General features: G+C 40.4%; 1 protein-coding gene across 3 annotated transcripts in view; it reads left to right on the plus strand.

The window, feature by feature from the left end:
• Positions 1–18,760, plus strand: part of LOC132895358 (prenylcysteine oxidase-like) — a 68,460-nt gene that overhangs the window by 24,784 nt on the left and 24,916 nt on the right. For all 3 annotated transcript variants that reach the window (XM_060935894.1, XM_060935892.1, XM_060935893.1), the window contains exon 4: positions 13,769–13,980. In XM_060935894.1, the coding sequence (XP_060791877.1) occupies positions 13,769–13,980 (212 nt within the window). The remainder of the gene's footprint in view (positions 1–13,768; positions 13,981–18,760) is intronic.

The following is an 18,760-nucleotide window of genomic DNA, read 5'->3' on the forward strand; positions in this document are numbered from 1 at the left end:
TTGCAGGAGAGCAGAGTCTGCCACATTTGCCTACGCCGACTTGTTTTGGTTAATCAACACCGTTTGTTGTTTTGGTTAAGCAACACCGGCAACCACTCCATGATGCAGATCTGAACTGTCAGTCTGGCAGTAGCATATTTCAATAATTATTATTATTATTATTATTATTATTCTGCAAAGTGAATCACACATCATGACATCTGACTCGTCCTCAAAACAAAGTTCACCTGTGTCTGTTGAAAATCTTGTTTTCCTGAACTGGTTCCCATATAAAATTAATCCTACCAAGTGTCAGAGACATTGAGTGTATGCTCACTCTGTGCTAAGAAAGCAGGGAACCAGTCTAAGGTAGCTCATCTCCTTTCACGGGAAATGCATTAAAAAGTTTTATTCATCAACACGATAGTATATAAAAGTACAAAAAATATTTTGAGGAAACCATTCAAATTTCCTTGTTTTTGGTTATAATTCGTCGACGTATGCGTGTTCAAGTGTACTGGAAAAGCTCGGCTCAGAGGGGTCCACATAATGACGACGTAATTATACCAATTGGCTAAGGGCGACGAGGGTCAAGGCCATTGTGTGCCAGCAGCGCGGTTGAAGCAGGCAGGTGTCAAACTTGGAACTTTTATATCACGATTGGAGTTAATAATAAACAATATCACTGAAAAATGTTCCTTACCTCTAACCAGTATATATACACATATACAGTATATTAAAAATTTTTTATTGCTTTTGATGGTTTCATATATTTCGTAATGAGAATTTTTCTTTTCTAAATATCAACATACCGCCATTGTGGCATGGGAGCCTGTGATTGGTGGACAGCTGACAAAGGGTGTCTCCCATTGGTTGTAAATCGTGACATAAAAATTGTAAACACATACGGGTCCCGCTGATTGGCAGTTCACTAACTGAAGCCAAGCGGAAATGTCCGGCGTCTGTTGCTGTTGTGTGAAGAAAACTACAGCTAAAAAAAGCTCTATTACTGGATTACTTGGACAGTCTTAGTCAGAAAGAAGCGAAGGATAGATATACACAGAAATTAGAGTTTATTAGCAGTTATGATCTGTACAAAATTCCTCGAAATGACTGGAGTGATGGTGCAGATTTGTGGCCTAGCATTAGCTACATGTTGGAATATACCTTCTTTTTCCCGAAAAGTCCTGACACGGAAGAACAGTCAAAAAAAAATTCAAAAGCAGGAAAACCTTTGTGTGAAGATGTCGGTTTTCCCCGACATCAGCTTTTGGGAACAGAATGTTGCGAAAGCCAAAGCATTTACTCTCAAAGGGCTTTGACCTAAACTGTGGGCTAGATGGTATCCCCAACCCTCCATGTCTCATCAACCCCAAGGACATGTAGTTAGACAGCTGTCTGCACTCTGTCATTTATATAGTGATGCTTATTATTGTTAAAACAATATCTGAAGTGTTATTATTTGTAAATAGCAAAATATCTTGCTCTAGACTTTCAAAAACAATATTGTAAGATTTTATTTTAATATTATCTAATAGTGGATGGTACAGTAATTACAAACGCTAACAGAATCGGCACATTCCAGTTGTAGCCGTAGTCATACAGTAACTATAATCACCCTTGTAATAATAATTTCAATAAACGGTTAATGTTCAGTTCCCTTTTCATTAATTCTCAATTCAAAGGCACAACTGAGTCACACAGGTTGATCAGTGCGTAATGGACAGTAACAATTTTATCCAAAATAGTTTTTCCTGCCTTAGTCGATAAAGCTCTGGGCAAGTGGAATTGTTTTTCAGGCAAGTATGTTTTGGGTGCTGCTTGCCCACTGGGCAAGTAAGGCTGGGAGATTTTTTTTGAGGGCTGCCATAGCATTTGTGATGTATCTCGTCACTCTCTAGTTGTGATAGCAGTTGCTGTTTGTGAATGTTGGAACATTGAGTTACTATTTGTTGTGGTTTTACTGTAGATGTTGTGTCTCGAAGCATCCATTGGTCCCACATCCTTCGCATGTAACACTGGGATTACTTGCATAGTAGCATTCCAACAGTCCAGTGTTCTCTTGCTCTTGTTCCAGTAGCCCATTTCTCATCAGGTTGCCTTGGTTGCTCAACACCTGATGTGGACCTTGTTAGACCAGGCGATGTCCAAGCCGGTATGATTCTTGTTTTTCTGTCTCTCATTGATGAGGTAGGCAGGTAGCATTAAGGGCCTAGCTGTGTGTTTTATATAATATTCTATCCACATTCACTGGATATGAGCAGTCATGCGCTCTCATTGGCTAATCTACTACTAGGATATCGGCTCATACCATGAGTAGAGAAAAACAAAATGGTGGCGCGCATCAAGTCACTTTATCAAATATTGAAAAGAAACAGAAATAGCTAAATAACAGAATATAGTCCCCCCCCCCCCCCCCCCCCCCCCAATATCTCCTGTTCTACACTCCAGCCCAATCGGTGGTGGTAATGCAACTTTAAGTTGGTTTGCCAACCTCCAAGAAAAAAACTCCTCGAAAACAAAACCCCAAAAAATATGAAAAAAAAAGGTAACAAGCCCTGTGATGAAACTGGCGACTTGTCCAGGGTGTACCCCGCCTTCCGCCCGTAGTCAGCTGGGATAGGCTTCAGCTTGCCTGCGACCCTGTAGAAGGATAAAGTGGCTAGAGATAATGAGATGAGATGAAAAAAGTAACAAAATATGGAATAAAAGTATGGTAAGAACCTGGGGGTGTTGCTAGACATAAAGCTCTACTGGGGCACAGCCCCCACCCACCCATATCATTTTTTTTTTTAAAGCTTGCTGCATATGAAATGTGCTATTGTAGGCTATGTGCTTAACCAGCTTCCATTGCTTTGCTCATTATTATTGCTACTGCCATACTCATACTGACAAAAGCACTGGTAAAGGTAAAAATGCAAAGATGCATTCATGAATGTAAGAGAATATTTATGCAGAGACTCAGATTGTTTTGCAGGTCAAGGGGCCCACAGAGCCCCTCCTGGGAAAAAACAGGGGCCCATTTCTACAATGGGGGGCCCAGTGATTTATCCTTCAGTTGAAGCGAACCTAGTGAGCGAAGCGAGCCCAATGAACAGCTGGGGCAGCCCAGGGGCTGTTTTTTTTTCTTCTCAATTCTGTTTTTTTTTTTTGGTATTAGAAGGCATATGAAGCAATGTAGATGACAAAAATCAATGCTTCAACCAAATATATTGAGATATTGTTTAATCAGTGGCAATATTTTGGAATTCAACCACAGGCCACTACTTGTATATATCACATCTATATTATCTCCTCCTTGTAAATTATAGCACAAGAATGGTTTTGTTTTTTGCATGCTGTGACGGTCTAATTCTGCTTGTCTCTAATCATCTCTACTTCTAATTTCATTAATTTATTTTATTAACTTGTTTTCAGTTTGGTGTAGGTCTATAGTAGTAGTCACCAGTGGTAGTGGCAGTAGTAGTAGTGGTTGCTGTTGTAGTAGTTGATGTTGCAGTAGTAGTTGTTGTTGTAAATCTAGTATGACTAATTACCTTGGGTATCAGGGGTATCATTTTTTTCAGGTGAATATACTCTTTCTGCCGAAGAATGACAAAATAGATGTATTTTTTCTTTTTTTTCTTATCCATATTTTCTTGTCTCTTTCGAATATTCGTACATAGACCGTAAGACGCCACCTAGCGAAAGACTTGGATCAGGTTTTACTCGCTTGGGACGCTACAAACGGGGCTGCGTAAATACACGAACGGGTCCGACGTATATTCAATATGGCGGCGGTCAAAACAAATTCATCCGATGCTGAAATCTGTTGAATATCCAGATAATTATGTTGGAAGTTGCATATTTGTGCAAGATTTTTGATATTGAGACCATGAAGTCAAGTAATACGCCACGAAACGTTCCAAATAGGGTATAAAATGCTCGCATCCATATTGGCCCCTGCCCCTCTCGACAATGCGTTCATTATTTGAAATAGTGCGTCTTAGACGCGGGCACGCCAACAATCTGAGTCTCTGTTTATATAAATAAACATGAACCGCAACAGTTTTTACAAGGTAAAGCATGTCTGTATGCAAATAATAGCAACCACAAATGCACAGAATGTGCGCCTTGTATTTAGGAACAGAAAGTCGCCTACGTTGATGCACCTTGAAGTAGAACAACATCCACTCTATTCCTGATATTATCGATCTAAATTAACCATAGACTATTTTAAGGGTATACTATCTTTAGTTTTAAGCTCATAGTCATTATAAGGGCCATCCATCTACATGCTATAATGATATAATCTATGTTTTGTTGTTGTTTTTGTTTCCAGGACAGTCTAGGTTATGATAATATTTAGATATTTACACCAGGCTTTTCTATCAAGGAAAAACATTTTGAGTTTATGAATTTTCCATGCGGCACGGTGGTATAGTGGTTAGCACTGTTACCTTACAGCAAAAAGGTCCTGGGTTCGAGCCCAGCAGCCGAAGAGGGCTTTTCTGTGTGGAGTTTGCATGTTCTCCCCATGTCTGCGTGGGTTTCCTCCGGGTGCTCAGTTTTCCCCCCACAGTCCAAAGACATGCAGGTTAGGCTAATTGGTGGCTCTAAATTGACCGTAGGTGTGACTCTGAATGGTTGTGTGACTGTGAATGGTTGTTCGTCTCTATGTTAGCCCTGCGATGACCTGGTGACTTTTTTTTTCCCCAAGAAGTTTGTCATATGCATTGTAAAAACACGGAGGTTCAGACAATGCAATGAAATTCTTACTTTGCTGCTCTCCTTACACACAACAATAACACACACTCACAAACACATGACAAAAAGATGTCCAAAAAGGGAATAAAAGTAGTAAATGTAGTAAAACTAAATAGGTAAAAGAAGTGCCAAAAAAAAAACCCCTGAGTTAATCTGTAAAGTAACTCTGTGCTTTGTGCAAACAGGTATGTAGCTGCAGTGAGGATGCTGGAGAATGGGAAGTGCAGTATTTAGTGTGTTGTATTGTTCAGGAACCTGATAGCCTGTGGATAGAAACTGTGAGTCTTGTAGTCCTTGATTTGACACTCTGGTAGCATCTCCCTGATCGCAGGAGTGTAAAGAGACTGTGTTGTGGGTGTGTGTTGTCCTTAAAGGAGATATGCAGAACCTTTATTTTTAAATAAATTTCTGAGTGGATAGTATCTTCATCCTTGACTCTTGTATGCTGTATAAATGGAGGGGGGAAAAAAATTATATATATATATTATATATATAATTTTTTTTTTTTTTTTGAGAGTTAAAATCGACTGCAAACTTGGCATTCGAGCTACCCCGCTGAGCCAGCCAGCCCTGAGTGTGTGACGTCACAGCGGTAACCGGTTGTAAGGCTGAGGCCTTTGACAGCTATAGACCAAAGTCATATAAATAAAAATGTATGGTGAAAGTAAGAAATACCGTAACCGACTTGCTCAACTAAGACTGATTTGACTTCATTGTGGATTGACTCTCATTAAAACAGGATAGGTGTTATAACTTATGCAACATACATGTACATGCATGCATTTTCACTGATAAAATGTAAAAGGCTAATTAAATAATCAGATGCACTGAGACAATCACATTCTGAACAAGGACGCGTTATCCTAATGGGCTTCATGGGCAGCTGCCCAGGGCCTCGGCCACTAGGGGGCCTCGGAGGTAGCGAGATCGGAAAATATGAAACGATATTTTCAGAAGTTTTGATCATATTGATAACATTTTTGATGCATTTCGCCACCCGTAAGGAAGCCCACCTTGTCCCGTCGCATAAATCACCCGTCATTGTTAATATGATCACTGTCCACCATGTCTTCACACGCTACGCCAGCTTGAGTTCAATGATTTAATTAATGACTTCGCTTTCCAGAAAAGTAGGAAAGTGCCCTTGTAAGTTGACCCATGGCTGTCAAACTGAATGCGCAAAGCTGTGTGCCACTGCTGTTTGGGACATTACGTGTGTGAAAGGATGAAATGTTTCACATAGCCTAACATTTTGAGATTTATTTCTGAGAAGCAAGATATTTTTCTTTCTTTGTTATTGCTCTTTGTTTTCACAAGTTAAAAGTCACCTGGATTCCAAAATGAAAACGAACGGTTATATACCAAATGAATGTTCTTGTTCTGAATACTAAAGAAACTATTGTAGGCCTAGGTTATGTTCTTGACATGTTGTTCATTGACTCACTCATTCAAAGGCTTCTTGAGGCTAAACTTTAGTTAACCAGACTTGTTAACCGTGATGTCTGATGGATTTTTTCACCATGCAATTGCCTATTTCACCATTGCTTTTTCTCGATTAAATAGGTGTTGATGGATATAAAGTTTTATCGTTCAATAGTATTTCTAATTGTGCCACTGTCATTATTTAAGTTTCTGTGTCTAGTTAGACAGGCACGTCTGAGGGGGTGAATTTGCTGAGTGCAGTTGACAAAAGGCGGGGGTGGGGCCTCAGGGGTGTGTCTGCCCAGGGCCTCGGCAAGGGTTAACGCGGCCCTGATTCTGAAGCAAATTAAATAATCTTATACCGGTAACTTAAATACACAATACAAGTTACATGTATTAATCTAAATGCAGGTAAATAACTAGTGTTGTTTTGTATCCAAATGAGAGTCGCTTCTTACCCGTCTGTGTTCTCGCTTCTTGAAGGCCGATCTTGTGGCTGATTGTTTCAAAACAATCTGACTTTTCAGTTGTTCGTTCAGTTCTCCGTTCCTTCACTTCCTCCACGTAAAGGCGAGATATTGCTGCTGAGGCAAGCATATCTAGTGGAGAAATCAGACAGCTGGTCCACTCATTCCCCATAGTCTCCATTTTCTCCATATGGAGTACTCTGCCATTACTGCTTGGCTCAGGCAATTAACAAAACCCAGGACGGGACGTTACCGGTTTTAGCAACAACCACGGGGGGTCACTGCCCAAGCAATATGATGTCCCGTTCCGTCCCAGGTTTAAGCAACAACCCTCGGGTCATATTCCAGAAGAACTGGTGCAACTGAACTTACTTTCCTTTTCTTATAGTTTTATTTTCCTTAAATTGTTGGTACTGCACCCTCTTTCAATACAGGCTTGTAGCCAACGCTCTACAACAGATCAGAGGTCTTGTATGAGTCTTCAGTAAAATGTGCAGAGCAGAGGAGAGATCACTTTGTAGGTGCCCTGTGTGCCCATGAACAACTCGCAAAACATGTCCAAATCTTTGCAGTTTGAACATTCTTGGGCCATGAAAGCAACGTAAATCCACCTTGTCGTGTTGCTGCACCGGCCAGCAACACATCTATGTGGCATGACGATAAATTAGCTCAAAATGGAGGATCGGAGTTGCAGTCAGCTCTGTGTTTTAGTATAGTGGAAATGGCAGAGACTGATAGACTTCCTGCTGTGACGTTACGGATGTCAAGGTCATTCACTCAGACCGCTACTGATATGAATCACTTTAATCGTAAAAATTACTATATTAGATTTATTGTTAACGCTTAAAACTATTCCTGTCCCATGCTTGAGGTCTCAAGGCATTTATAAACAAAAAGTGAAGCCATGATTCTGTGTATATGCTTTAATAATGTTATGGATCCTCCTAATAACTCTGGGGTTGTAAATGCCCTGTAGTGATGCTCTGTAGTGATCTCTGTTCTAGAGATGGACTGGACAGTCTTTATCACCCGCTGGAGAGCCTTCTTGTCATGAGCAGTGTAGTTTCCATACCACACTGTGATGGAGCTGGTGATGACACTCTTGACTGTGCATCTGTAGAAGTTGTTGAGGATTTTGGTTGGCATGCCAAACTTCCTCAGCCTTCTCAAGAAATACAGTCTCTGTTGTGACTTCTTCAGAAGCTGCTGAGTGTTGTGAGACCAGGTGAGGTCCTCACTGATGTGAGTGCCGAGGACCTTAAAAGTTCTTACCCTCTCCACCTCTGTCTCCCCAGTGTATATTGGGGTGTGCTGCTCCCTCCTCCTAGGATAAATAATCATCTCCTTGGTCTTATCTGTATTTAAGGAGAGATTATTTTCCTGGCACCAGGCCACCAGTCCTGCTGCCTCTCTCCTATATGCTGTCTCCTCTCCACTGGTGATCAGTCCAATGACTGTGGTGTCACCTGCAAACTTTATAATGCTGGTGTTGGACTCCGAGGCCACACAGTCATAGGTGAAGAGGGTGTGCAGCAGAGGGCTCAGTACGCAACCCTGGGGGGTCCCTGTGCTCACAGTTCTGATGCCTGATGTCTGGTTTCCTACTCTGACTGACTGGAGTCTGTTTGGCAGAAAGTTCAGCACCCAGTTGCAGAGTGAAGGTGAGACTCCAAGGGTGAGGAGCTTTTCAGGCAGTCTGTATGGTATGACTATGTTAAATGCTAAGCTGTAGTCTATAAATAGCATTCTAACATGTGTGTCCTTGTTCTCTAAGTGAGTGAGGGCTGTATGGATGGCAGTGTTAACAGCATCATCAGTGGACTGGTTCTGTCTGTATCCAAACTGTAAGGGGTCCAAGGTGGGTGGTATAGTCCTTTTTATGTATGTCATGACTATCTTTTCAAAGCACTTCATTACAGTTGAAGTGAGTGCAATGGGGTGATAGTCGTTTAAAAGAAAAGAAAACCATTTTTAATATACAGTTATGAAGATAGATTATGATATAAACTAATGATTCATGTGAATAATTGAAAACAAGGAGCTCACCCAACTAATATATCCATCTCCAAAAGTCAAGTTTCTATGCAGAATGGACGATTTCATGGAGGCCACCATAGCAAATATTTTAACCAATCAGAAAAATCCCCCCGATCGTTTCCGGCAGTGCTCTGACATCATTTGAGCGCAAGACAGAAGCTCCGCATTACGAGTAAGACTTGAAGCTGTCCCTGGCTGGAGATTATTTCATTAAAAGTTTATATGAAAAAAAATTGAAATTCCATTTCTCTAACAAAAAATTGGAGAGGGAAAGATAATACTGTTGTCACCAATAAACAGCGAGGGAATAGTGAACAGCTGATGTATTCCTATGTGACTGAATGCAGGGAGGTAACGTTTCATATTTATATCCCTGGTACAAGTAGTGCTGCCGTGACAGCCTCGTTCTGTGGACTGTAATCTTGCTAGACAACCTACAAACAGATCTACATACAATCTGACTTGCCTAAATCTGTTGAGGCAAATATGTGAGTTTTTCCATGTTCCTGGCAGCATAAGCACTTGTTAGCACGCTTAGCATGCTCTCTACTCCTTCATGAAAAACTTCCTCGTTAAGACGTCACCGGGCTAGCCTACCGTAATTACCGTAGTAGAGTGTCCAACTCCCGCAGCAACGCAGAAAGAGGGTAAACAAAAACTGCTTCACGCAGCTCGTGTGCTCGGAACATTTTGAAGGAAATTGTTTCACTCAAACAACTCTGATGCACTGGCATTAGGAATACTGTACAAGCCAGCGGTGAATCCAGATGCGGTTCCCACAATCTTTGGCCAAAAATCGGACAAGATAAACAAGACAACACGGTCAGTAGTCCGCAAAAGAGAAGTTCAAAGGGTAAGAAAACACTTTTTATGGCTTCTCTAAGTTTTTATTAAGTGTGATATGTTATTTTGAGTTCCTTTGGGCGTAAACGTAATAATTGCTGATGCAGCTAATCGGCTTGATGTTTTTTGGGTGTCTTGCTTTGATTTATTGTTGTCAGAAAAGCCTCGGTAATGACTGACTAAAACAACTCTATAAATATTGTTCACTTGTGTGTAACTAATTGATATGGTAATGATTGTTTTTGATGATCATCATCGTTATTCGTGTCATTGTCTGAAATGCTCGAGGAAACCAGTGAAGAAATGTTGCTGGTGCTATGGTCCATTTTGTCGAATATGGCCATGTATTGTAAGTGACGTCACACTTTAAGGAAACCATTCGGAGTTCTTTTAGGTATACAGGAATTTGTTTGTGGAATAGCCAACCTCGATCAGTGCAATCTAGTCAAGCATGTGATAATTTTAAGAAACAGATGAAACAGGTTTTCATGGAGTAAATTCCAAACCCAGTTTTATGATGTGTGTATATATAACTAATTTTTAAATCACTTTGGTGCCATTTCCGTAATCTAGTTGTACTCTGTGATAATTAGTTAGCATTTTTTTTTTTTGTTTATGACTTTCATCATTGTTTATACAATTTTGTCAATTTATTATTGTCTCTTATATTTTATTGTTTCCTGCTGTCATCAAGAGGACCACATTGGAAATGTGTATTTTATACTTTGTGTTGTTCTCGGTGATATTTATATTGTATCTTTTACATGTATGAATTTTACCAAATAAATCCATACCATACCAGCAGCTCGGGTGTATCTGGCAATATTTTCGCCTTTTTTCGTACAAGTGCATCTTCCTGTAATGTTCACATGAATCCTGTATAGTAAAGCAGTGTTTGTTTACCCTCTTTCTACATTGCCGCGGGGGTTGGACTGCCTACTATGGTAATTATGGTAGGCTAGCCTGGGGACGTCTTGATGAGGTTTTTCATGAATGAGTCGAGAGCATGCTAAGCATGCTAATGAGTAGTATAACATAGTTTCAGCCTCGTTTTACAGGTAAAGAGTTCAGATTTGTCCATAAGTCAGGGTTGCAGCTCATTAATACACTATTTCAGATGTATAGTGGAAAAAAATCGACATTGTCACCGTAGTAGACCTTTTGCTTTGCCCCTTCAGTACTGAAGTATACACTCAGCCTTGTGCCCAAATGACATCATGCATCGCCCTTCCAACAGGCAACATGGCAGCCTCCTGGGGGCATTAGAGCAGCAATACAAAAACGCTCACAACTTTCTTATAAATGGTCAAACATGCCTGAAACTTTTTCTTACGGGCTCTCAATATTGCAAGCTACCAACCCATGCATGCATTTACTTTGCATTTTCTATTCCTTTAAGCAGGTTGCTGTGTTTTTCTTGGTGATGGGCACAATAGTTGTTGTTTTAAAGCAGATGGGCACCAAGGCCTGAGCGAGGGACAGATTAAAGATGTCGGGAAACACATCAGCCAGCTCAGATGAGCAAGCAGTGAGTACTTGCCCTGGGATGTTATCTGGGTCAGCTGCCTTCCGTGGGTTCATCCTCCTCAGATCTGTGCTCACTTCTGCTGAGGACACAGAGAACGGTGTGCCCAGCTTGCTCTGCGCAGTCAGAATACCAGTGTTGGATTAAGGGCGTTGAAGTGAGCATAGAATTGGTTCAGTCCATCTGGGCGCGTGCTTTTGTTAGTTATGGCCCCCAGATTTTTCTGCCTGTACTCCGTGATGTGTTGCAGCCCTTGCCACATGCGCCGGGAATCTGCAGTGGTGTAGTGTCCCTCCAGCTTCAGCCTATAGTGCCTCTTGGCCCGTGTGATGGAGCTGCGCAGGTTGTATCTGGCCTTTTTATATTCTTCAGCATCACCTGAGGTAAACGCAGTGGTGTGAGCATATAACATGGACTGCACTTCCCCATTGATCCAGGGTTTGTCATTGGGGTAGGTCCTATAGCATTTTGTTGGAATAATGTGCTCAGCGCGTGCTGATGATATAGCCATTTACAGCTACAGCGTACTCCTCTAAGTCCACAGTCGAGTCCTCTCTATAGCAGCAGTTTTAAACACATCCCAGACTGTGCTATCAAAGCAGTCCCGAAGCACCAGATCTGATTCCTCAGTCCACACTTTAACACTTTTACTTACTGGGGGGTCTCGCTTGTCCATGGTGTACTTCACCTCTTGACCATAATCAGCTGGGATAGGCTCCAGCTTGCCTGCGACCCTGTACAGGATAAGTGGCTACAGATAATGGATGGATGGATGAATTTTCCATGTTCTTGAATGTATGCCAACCGAAATATCTTTTCATACTTGTGTGGATTGTCTGGAATCTGGCAACATAAATATCATGATAATGGGATAGCCTACTGTATGTCTTAGCAATAATTTGTAAAAATATACCCTTAAGCACACAGTGAAATTCCTCCTCTGCATTTAACCCATCTTGAAGCAGTGAACGCACACACATACCCAGAGCAGTAAGCAGCTGTGCTACAGTGCCCGGGGAGCAGTTAGGGGTTGGGTGCCTTGCTCAAGGACACTTCAGCCCATGTGCCCCATGTTAACCAAACTGTGTGTGTGTGTGTTATAAAGTTATATAAAGTTTATCTTTTCATGTTGAAAAACTTGTATTTTTCATAAGAAATACATCATGGATCTGACTGACATATTTTCCGATATTTCATTCCGTTGACATCACTCCCAGTTTTTCCTGCTGACTTGATGCACTTTGTCAAAATGGTGAACCGGTTCAAAATTAAAATTCTTTTGATTAACTCACGTTTTTTTTTTTTTTTATGTGTTCATATACTATAAAGAGCATTACAGTGATGTGAAGATATGAAGTTTATCTTCTTTTGTTGAAAAATATTTCACTTGTTTGCTTTGCTCACTCATAATATGTACATTCACCACTCAAAGATAAACTTCATATCTTCATGCAACCATGTAATATCCTCTATTTATCTCATTACAATGGCACCTGTCAAGGGGTGGAAAATACAAGGCAGCAAGAGTCAGTTAGTCAGTTCTTGAAATTGATGTGTTGGAAGCAGGAAAAATGGGCAAGCGTAAGGATCTGACTGACTTTGACAATGGCCAAATTATGATGGCTTAATCACTGGGTCTGAGCATCTCCAGAATGACACATCTTGTAGAGTGTTCCCGGTATACAGTGATTAGTACCTTCCAAAAGTGGTCCAAGGAAGGACAACCGGTGAACCGGCATCAGGGTCCTTGGTATTGAAGTCTCATTGATTCACATGGGGCCCGAAGACTAGCCCATATGGTCCAGTTCCACAGAAGAGCTACTGTAACACAAACTCTTGAAAAGGTTCATGCTGACACCTTTTTGTTTTAGCCAGGTTAGTCACTTCATCTGTCAGTGGGCATAATGTTATGGGTGATTGATGTATAATAAAGAAAATCACACATTGGCTGGAAGGTATGAAGTTTATCTTCTCGTATTGAAAAACTCTCATATTTTTCATACAAAATACATCCTGGACCTGAGTGACATATTTCATAATGTCTTCACTCTGATGACATCACTCCTGATGTTTTCCCGCTGACTTGATGCATGCTGTCAAAATGGCGAACCGGTTCGGAAATAAAATTCTTCTGATTAACTTATGGTTGTATTTATTTATTTATTTATTTATTTATTATGGATGTGTCTATCATAAATTTCATCATGTAATATTCTTTTTATCTTCTTGTCTTGAAAAATATTTCACTGGTTCGCTTCATTCATCATGAATATATTCACCTTCAAAGATAAACTTTATATCTTCGACACTGTGTAATATCCTCTCTCTTTCTCGTGTGTGTGTGTTTTTTTTTTTTTAATTTATATTATTTATATATGGCAGCAAAAAAATGTACAAACTGTATGTGGTATAAAGTGCAGATCGTTGTATGTGCAGTACAATACTGTGCAACATCAACCTGACGTAGTTGCAGTGAAAAAGCTAACAATATAATATAAATATTAATAAATACAAGTATGCCATTTGTTTTGACAGGAATGTTGGTTGTGTGGGTGTTGTGCAAAGAATAAAAAAATTCACCAGTGTTTCAGCCTTGTGAGATATGTGGTCACACATCTTCAGTAATTTTGCATTACATTTTGGAGTTTAGTTTGCATGTTCTAACTTGCTCTTGTTTTTATACTTTTGTTTCATTAAGCATAGACTGATTATGTGTGTACTATACAATAATGTGTTTGTTTTGCCCCAGAATCTATAAATACCAGGCTCATGGATATGCATTCAGTTCAGTGGAGGAGTTGCTAAATTCATTGGGTGGTTCAGGATTTCTCAACATGACCCGTCGCTCTCTCTCTGAGTCTCTGTTGGAGTTGGGTGTATCTCAGCGGTTCATTGATGACATTGTGGCTCCAATCATGCGGGTCAACTATGGCCAGAATGTCAGTATGCCAGCATTTGTTGGTAGGTATATTCACTGTTTTTCCCCTAAGTGTGAATCAGCTACATCACCTGCGCTATGGGGGATATGAGGGAAAATGGGGAGCATACTGGCCCTTGCTAGAAAGCACATTGTACTAAAAGTGATGTACAGTGAAGGACAGGACTGCACAATTAATTGTATTTTGATTGTGTTCAATATTTTTGGTGTCCTCAATTAGACATAATTTAATGTGATGTTTGTGAACATACCTAAAGACATTGGGCATAATTTTTCAGTCTTATAGTAAAATTCTGTGTAAATATTGGTGTAAGGCACACTGAACTAAAAATGTTTGCTGAATTTGCGAATATTTTCAGGAACAGTTTTTCTTCATGCTTGCATGTGTATATTGATGAATGCCGATCACTTGTAAATTACCAGTCACATGCACACCACAGCTGATTTGCATTTGGTGAGCCAAACCCTCAAAAACGGCAAAGCTCACACAGGTACAAGTGAAAGTAACTTTGAGTCATATCTAAGCCCATAAAAATATATATTATTTATAGGCATGTCACGATATATCATACAATGATAAATCACAACACAAATTTTTGACCATTCAAATCAATGAAAAAAAAAAAGAACCACGATTGTTTATACAGTAGAGGGTGCAATAACTTACGAGAGAGGGAATGCATGCGACTTGACCTGGCGGCATCAGACCGGCACATCCAGCAACTTTGGCTTGCAACACGTCCCTGCCCCTTCCTGGGGGAATACAAATGATACTTGCCATAGATTTTAAAGGAGATGCGCAGAACCTCATTCATTATCTCTAGCCGCTTTATCCTGTTCTACAGGGTCGCAGGCAAGCTGGAGCCTATCCCAGCTGACTACGGGCGAAAGGCGGGGTACACCCTGGACAAGTCGCCAGGTCATCACAGGGCTGACACATAGACATAGACAACCATTCACACCCACATTCACACCTACGGTCAATTTAGAGTCACCAGTTAACCTAACCTGCATGTCTTTGGACTGTGGGGGAAACCGGAGCACCCGGAGGAAACCCACGCAGACACGGGGAAAACATGCAAACTCCGCACAGAAAGGCTCTCGCTGGCCACGGGGCTCAAACCCAGGCCTTCTTGCTGTGAGGCGACAGCGCTAACCACTACACCACCGTGCCGCCCATGCTCAGAACCTTTATTTTTAAATAAATTTCTGAGTGGATAGTATCTCCATGCATAAATGGGAATATATATATATATATATATATATATATATATATATATATATATTTTTTTTTTTTTGTTTGTCTTTTTTGAGAGTTAAAATCGACCGCAAACTTGGCATTTGAGCTGCCCCGCTCAGCCAGCCAGCCCTGAGTGTGTGACGTCACAGCGGTAACTGGTTTTAAGGCTGAGGCCTTTGACAGCTATAGACCGAACTCATATAAATAAAAATTTATGGTGAAAGTAAGAAATACCATGACTGAGTTGCTCAACTAAGACTGATTTGACTTCATTGATTATGGGTTGACTCTCATTAAAACAGGATAGGTGTTATAATTTATGCAACATACATGTACATGCCTGCCTTTTCACTGATAAAACGTAAAAGGCTAATTAAATAATCAGATGAACTGAGACAATCACATTCTGAAGCAAATTAAATAAAGCTTATACTGGTAACTTAAATACACAATACACGTTACATGTATTAATCTAAATGCAGGTAAACAATGTGTTTTTTTTTTTTTTTTTTATATCCAAATGAGAGTCTGAGCTTACCTGTCTGTGTTCTTGCTTCTTGAAGGCCGATCTTGTGGCCGATTGTTTTGAAGCAATCTGACTTTCAGTTGTTCATTCAGTTCTCCGTTCATTCGCTTCTTCCATGTAAGGACGAGATGCCAGCAATATCCAGTGGAGAAATCAGACAGCTGCTCCACTCATTATCCATTTTCTCCATACTGAGTACTCCGCCATTACTGCTTGGCTCAGGCAATTACTAAAACCTGGGACGGGATGGAACATCACCGGTTTTAGCAACAGCCTCGGGGAGGTCACTGCCCGAGCGATAATATGTCGCGTCCCGTTCTGTCCTGGGTTTTACCAACAACCCCTCGGCTCACACTCCGGGAGAACTGGTGCAACTGAACTTACTTTCCTTTTTAAAAAAAATTAAATAATAAAGTAAATACTTTTTTCTTGTAGTTTTCTTTTCCTTTAATTGTTGGTACTGCACTCTTTCAATATGGGCTTATAGCCAACGTTCCTCAACAGATCAGAGGTTTCGTACGAGTCTTCAGTAAAATGTGCAGAGCAGAGGAGAGACCACTTTGTAGGTGCCCAATGTGCCCGTGAACGTCTCGCGAAATGAGTCCAAATCTTTGCAGTTTGAACATTCTTGGGCCATGAATGTAACGTAAAGCCACCTTCTGTCATGTTGCTGCACCGGCCAGCAACACATCTACGTGGCATGGCGATAAATTAGCTCAAAATGGAGGATCGGAGTTGCAGTCAACTCTGTGTTTTAGTATAGTGGAAATGGCAGTGAGACCGATAGACTCCCTGCCGTGACATTACAGATGTCAAAGTCATTCACTCAGACTGCTACCTATTTGAATCATTTTAATTGTAAAAATTACTACATTAGATTTATTGTTAACACTTAAAACTATTCCTGTCCCATTCTTGAAGTCTCAAGACATTTATAAACGAAAGTGAGGCCATGGTTCTGCATAGTTCCTTTAATGTAAAGTAGCAGGACAATACAAAACAGAGAACCACAAGAATTACAACCCCAATTCCAAAAAAGTTGGGATGTTGTGTAAACTGTAAATAAAAACAAATGTGATAATTTGCAAATCATGGAAACCCTATATTTCATTGAAAATAGCACAAAGACAACATGTCAGCTGTTGAAACTGAGAAATTTTATTGTTTTTTGAAAAAATATGCTTATTTTAAACTTGATGTCAGCAACATGTTTCAGAAAAGTTGGAACGGGGTGACAGAAGACTGAAAAAGTTGTGGAATGCTAAAAAAAAAAAAAGACAAGGCTGAAAACTGACCTTGGATGCCTGTGATCTTCAGGCCCTCAGGTGATGCTGCATTAAAAGCAGACACGTGTTTGTAGTGGAAATCACTGTATGGGCTCAGGAACACTTCAGAAAACCATCGGCTGTGAACCCATTACTGCATCCACAAATGCAAGTTAAAACCATATATAAACAATATCCAGAAACACTGCCACCTTCTCTGTGCCCAAGCTCTTTTTTACAATGGACTGAGGCAAAGTGGAAAATTGTCCCGAGGTCTGACGAATCAAAAGTAGAAATTCTTTTTAGAAATCATGGACACCACGTCCTCCAGGCTAAAAAGGAGAGGGACTATCCAGCTTGTTATCAGGGCACAGTTCAAAAGCCAATATCTGTGATGGTATGAGGGTGCATTAGTGCACATGACATGGGTAGCTTGTACATCTGGGAGGCATCATTACTGCTAAATGAGAGATACACGTTTCAGAGCAATATGCTGCCATCCAGACAAAAAAAAAACAACAAAATTTCTCATTTTCAACATTTGATATGTTGTGTTTGTATTAGTTTCACTGAAATATAGGATTTCTATGATTTGCAAATTATCGCATTCTGTTTTTATTTACAGTTTAGACAGAATCCCAATTCATTTGTAATTGGGGTTATAAATTAGTTTATAAATGGCACTATGTCAAGTGAATATAAGTTCAATCTGCCAACCATAGAATGTGCAAGATACATTGAAAAGATTAATTTGATCCATTTTAAGTCATGTCCCTTCCATAGGTGTTAAAGAAGGCAAGTGGACTTGAAATCCTTGAAGACGTTTCACCTCTCATCTGAAAGGCTTCTTCAGTTCTGTCTGACTAGTGGGGAGTTTCAGGTATTTGCCTTCTAGTGGGCCAAAAGCAACCCAAAGGAGTGTCGCTGAGGTCACATAGGTTGTTGACACTCTCAGCCATCCTGTAGGTTGTTAGGATCACTGGAGGCCGGGAGTGAACGGTGTAGTAGCCTCGAGGGTCGTTAGGGTGATCTGTGGGTCATTGGCTCTCTCTGCCATCATGGGAGTTGTTGAAGTCAGCTGAGTCTTGGCTCAAGACGGTCACAAAAAGAGGAGGACACACAATTAAGTTTCAGAAACTCAAGAATTTATTCAATAAACTGATAAAAAATAAGATGTAAAGCATAACTCAAACAAACAATGTCAGTATGGACAGTCAGTAATCTGTAGTATATGCAAAGAGTGGGTGCGTGAAAATATGATGTTGAGGCATGAAAAATAAAGGCAACAAAAACTAAAGGGCAGACCCCTGCCACCTGTCTGTCCCCTCCACTTGAGTAGGCCTAAAAAAGGAGGATATAAAGAAAACAGACAGGTAAACACAATCCCAGGTAACTACCTATGTAAAGGGCCAGCACCCTAACAAGCTGACAGCCCTGAGGCTGTCACACCCTCGCTCTCAAAACAGGGGTCCCTCCATGAAACCCTGTAAAGGAAAAAGGGTAAACACTGCTATACAGTAAATACTGTAAACTATCAACTTGGACATGCATACCCATCCGAGTGTAAAACAAAAACACTAACAAGATCAATGTTAATTCTTAAGTGCAGGTAAATTCTTCAGATGCAAGAAAAAAAATCCTTAACTAATTTCCAAAGTAGCATTGCAAAGTGTAAACATGGAGGATATGCTACAATATACTTCAGTGTAGTATTTAACTATAAACATGGGAAAGAGCATCTGCTACAATATTTTCTGACCCTTTAATGTGGT

Source organism: Neoarius graeffei, chromosome 12 (genome assembly GCF_027579695.1).
Source record: "Neoarius graeffei isolate fNeoGra1 chromosome 12, fNeoGra1.pri, whole genome shotgun sequence".
NCBI classification, from domain to species: Eukaryota; Metazoa; Chordata; class Actinopteri; order Siluriformes; family Ariidae; genus Neoarius; species Neoarius graeffei.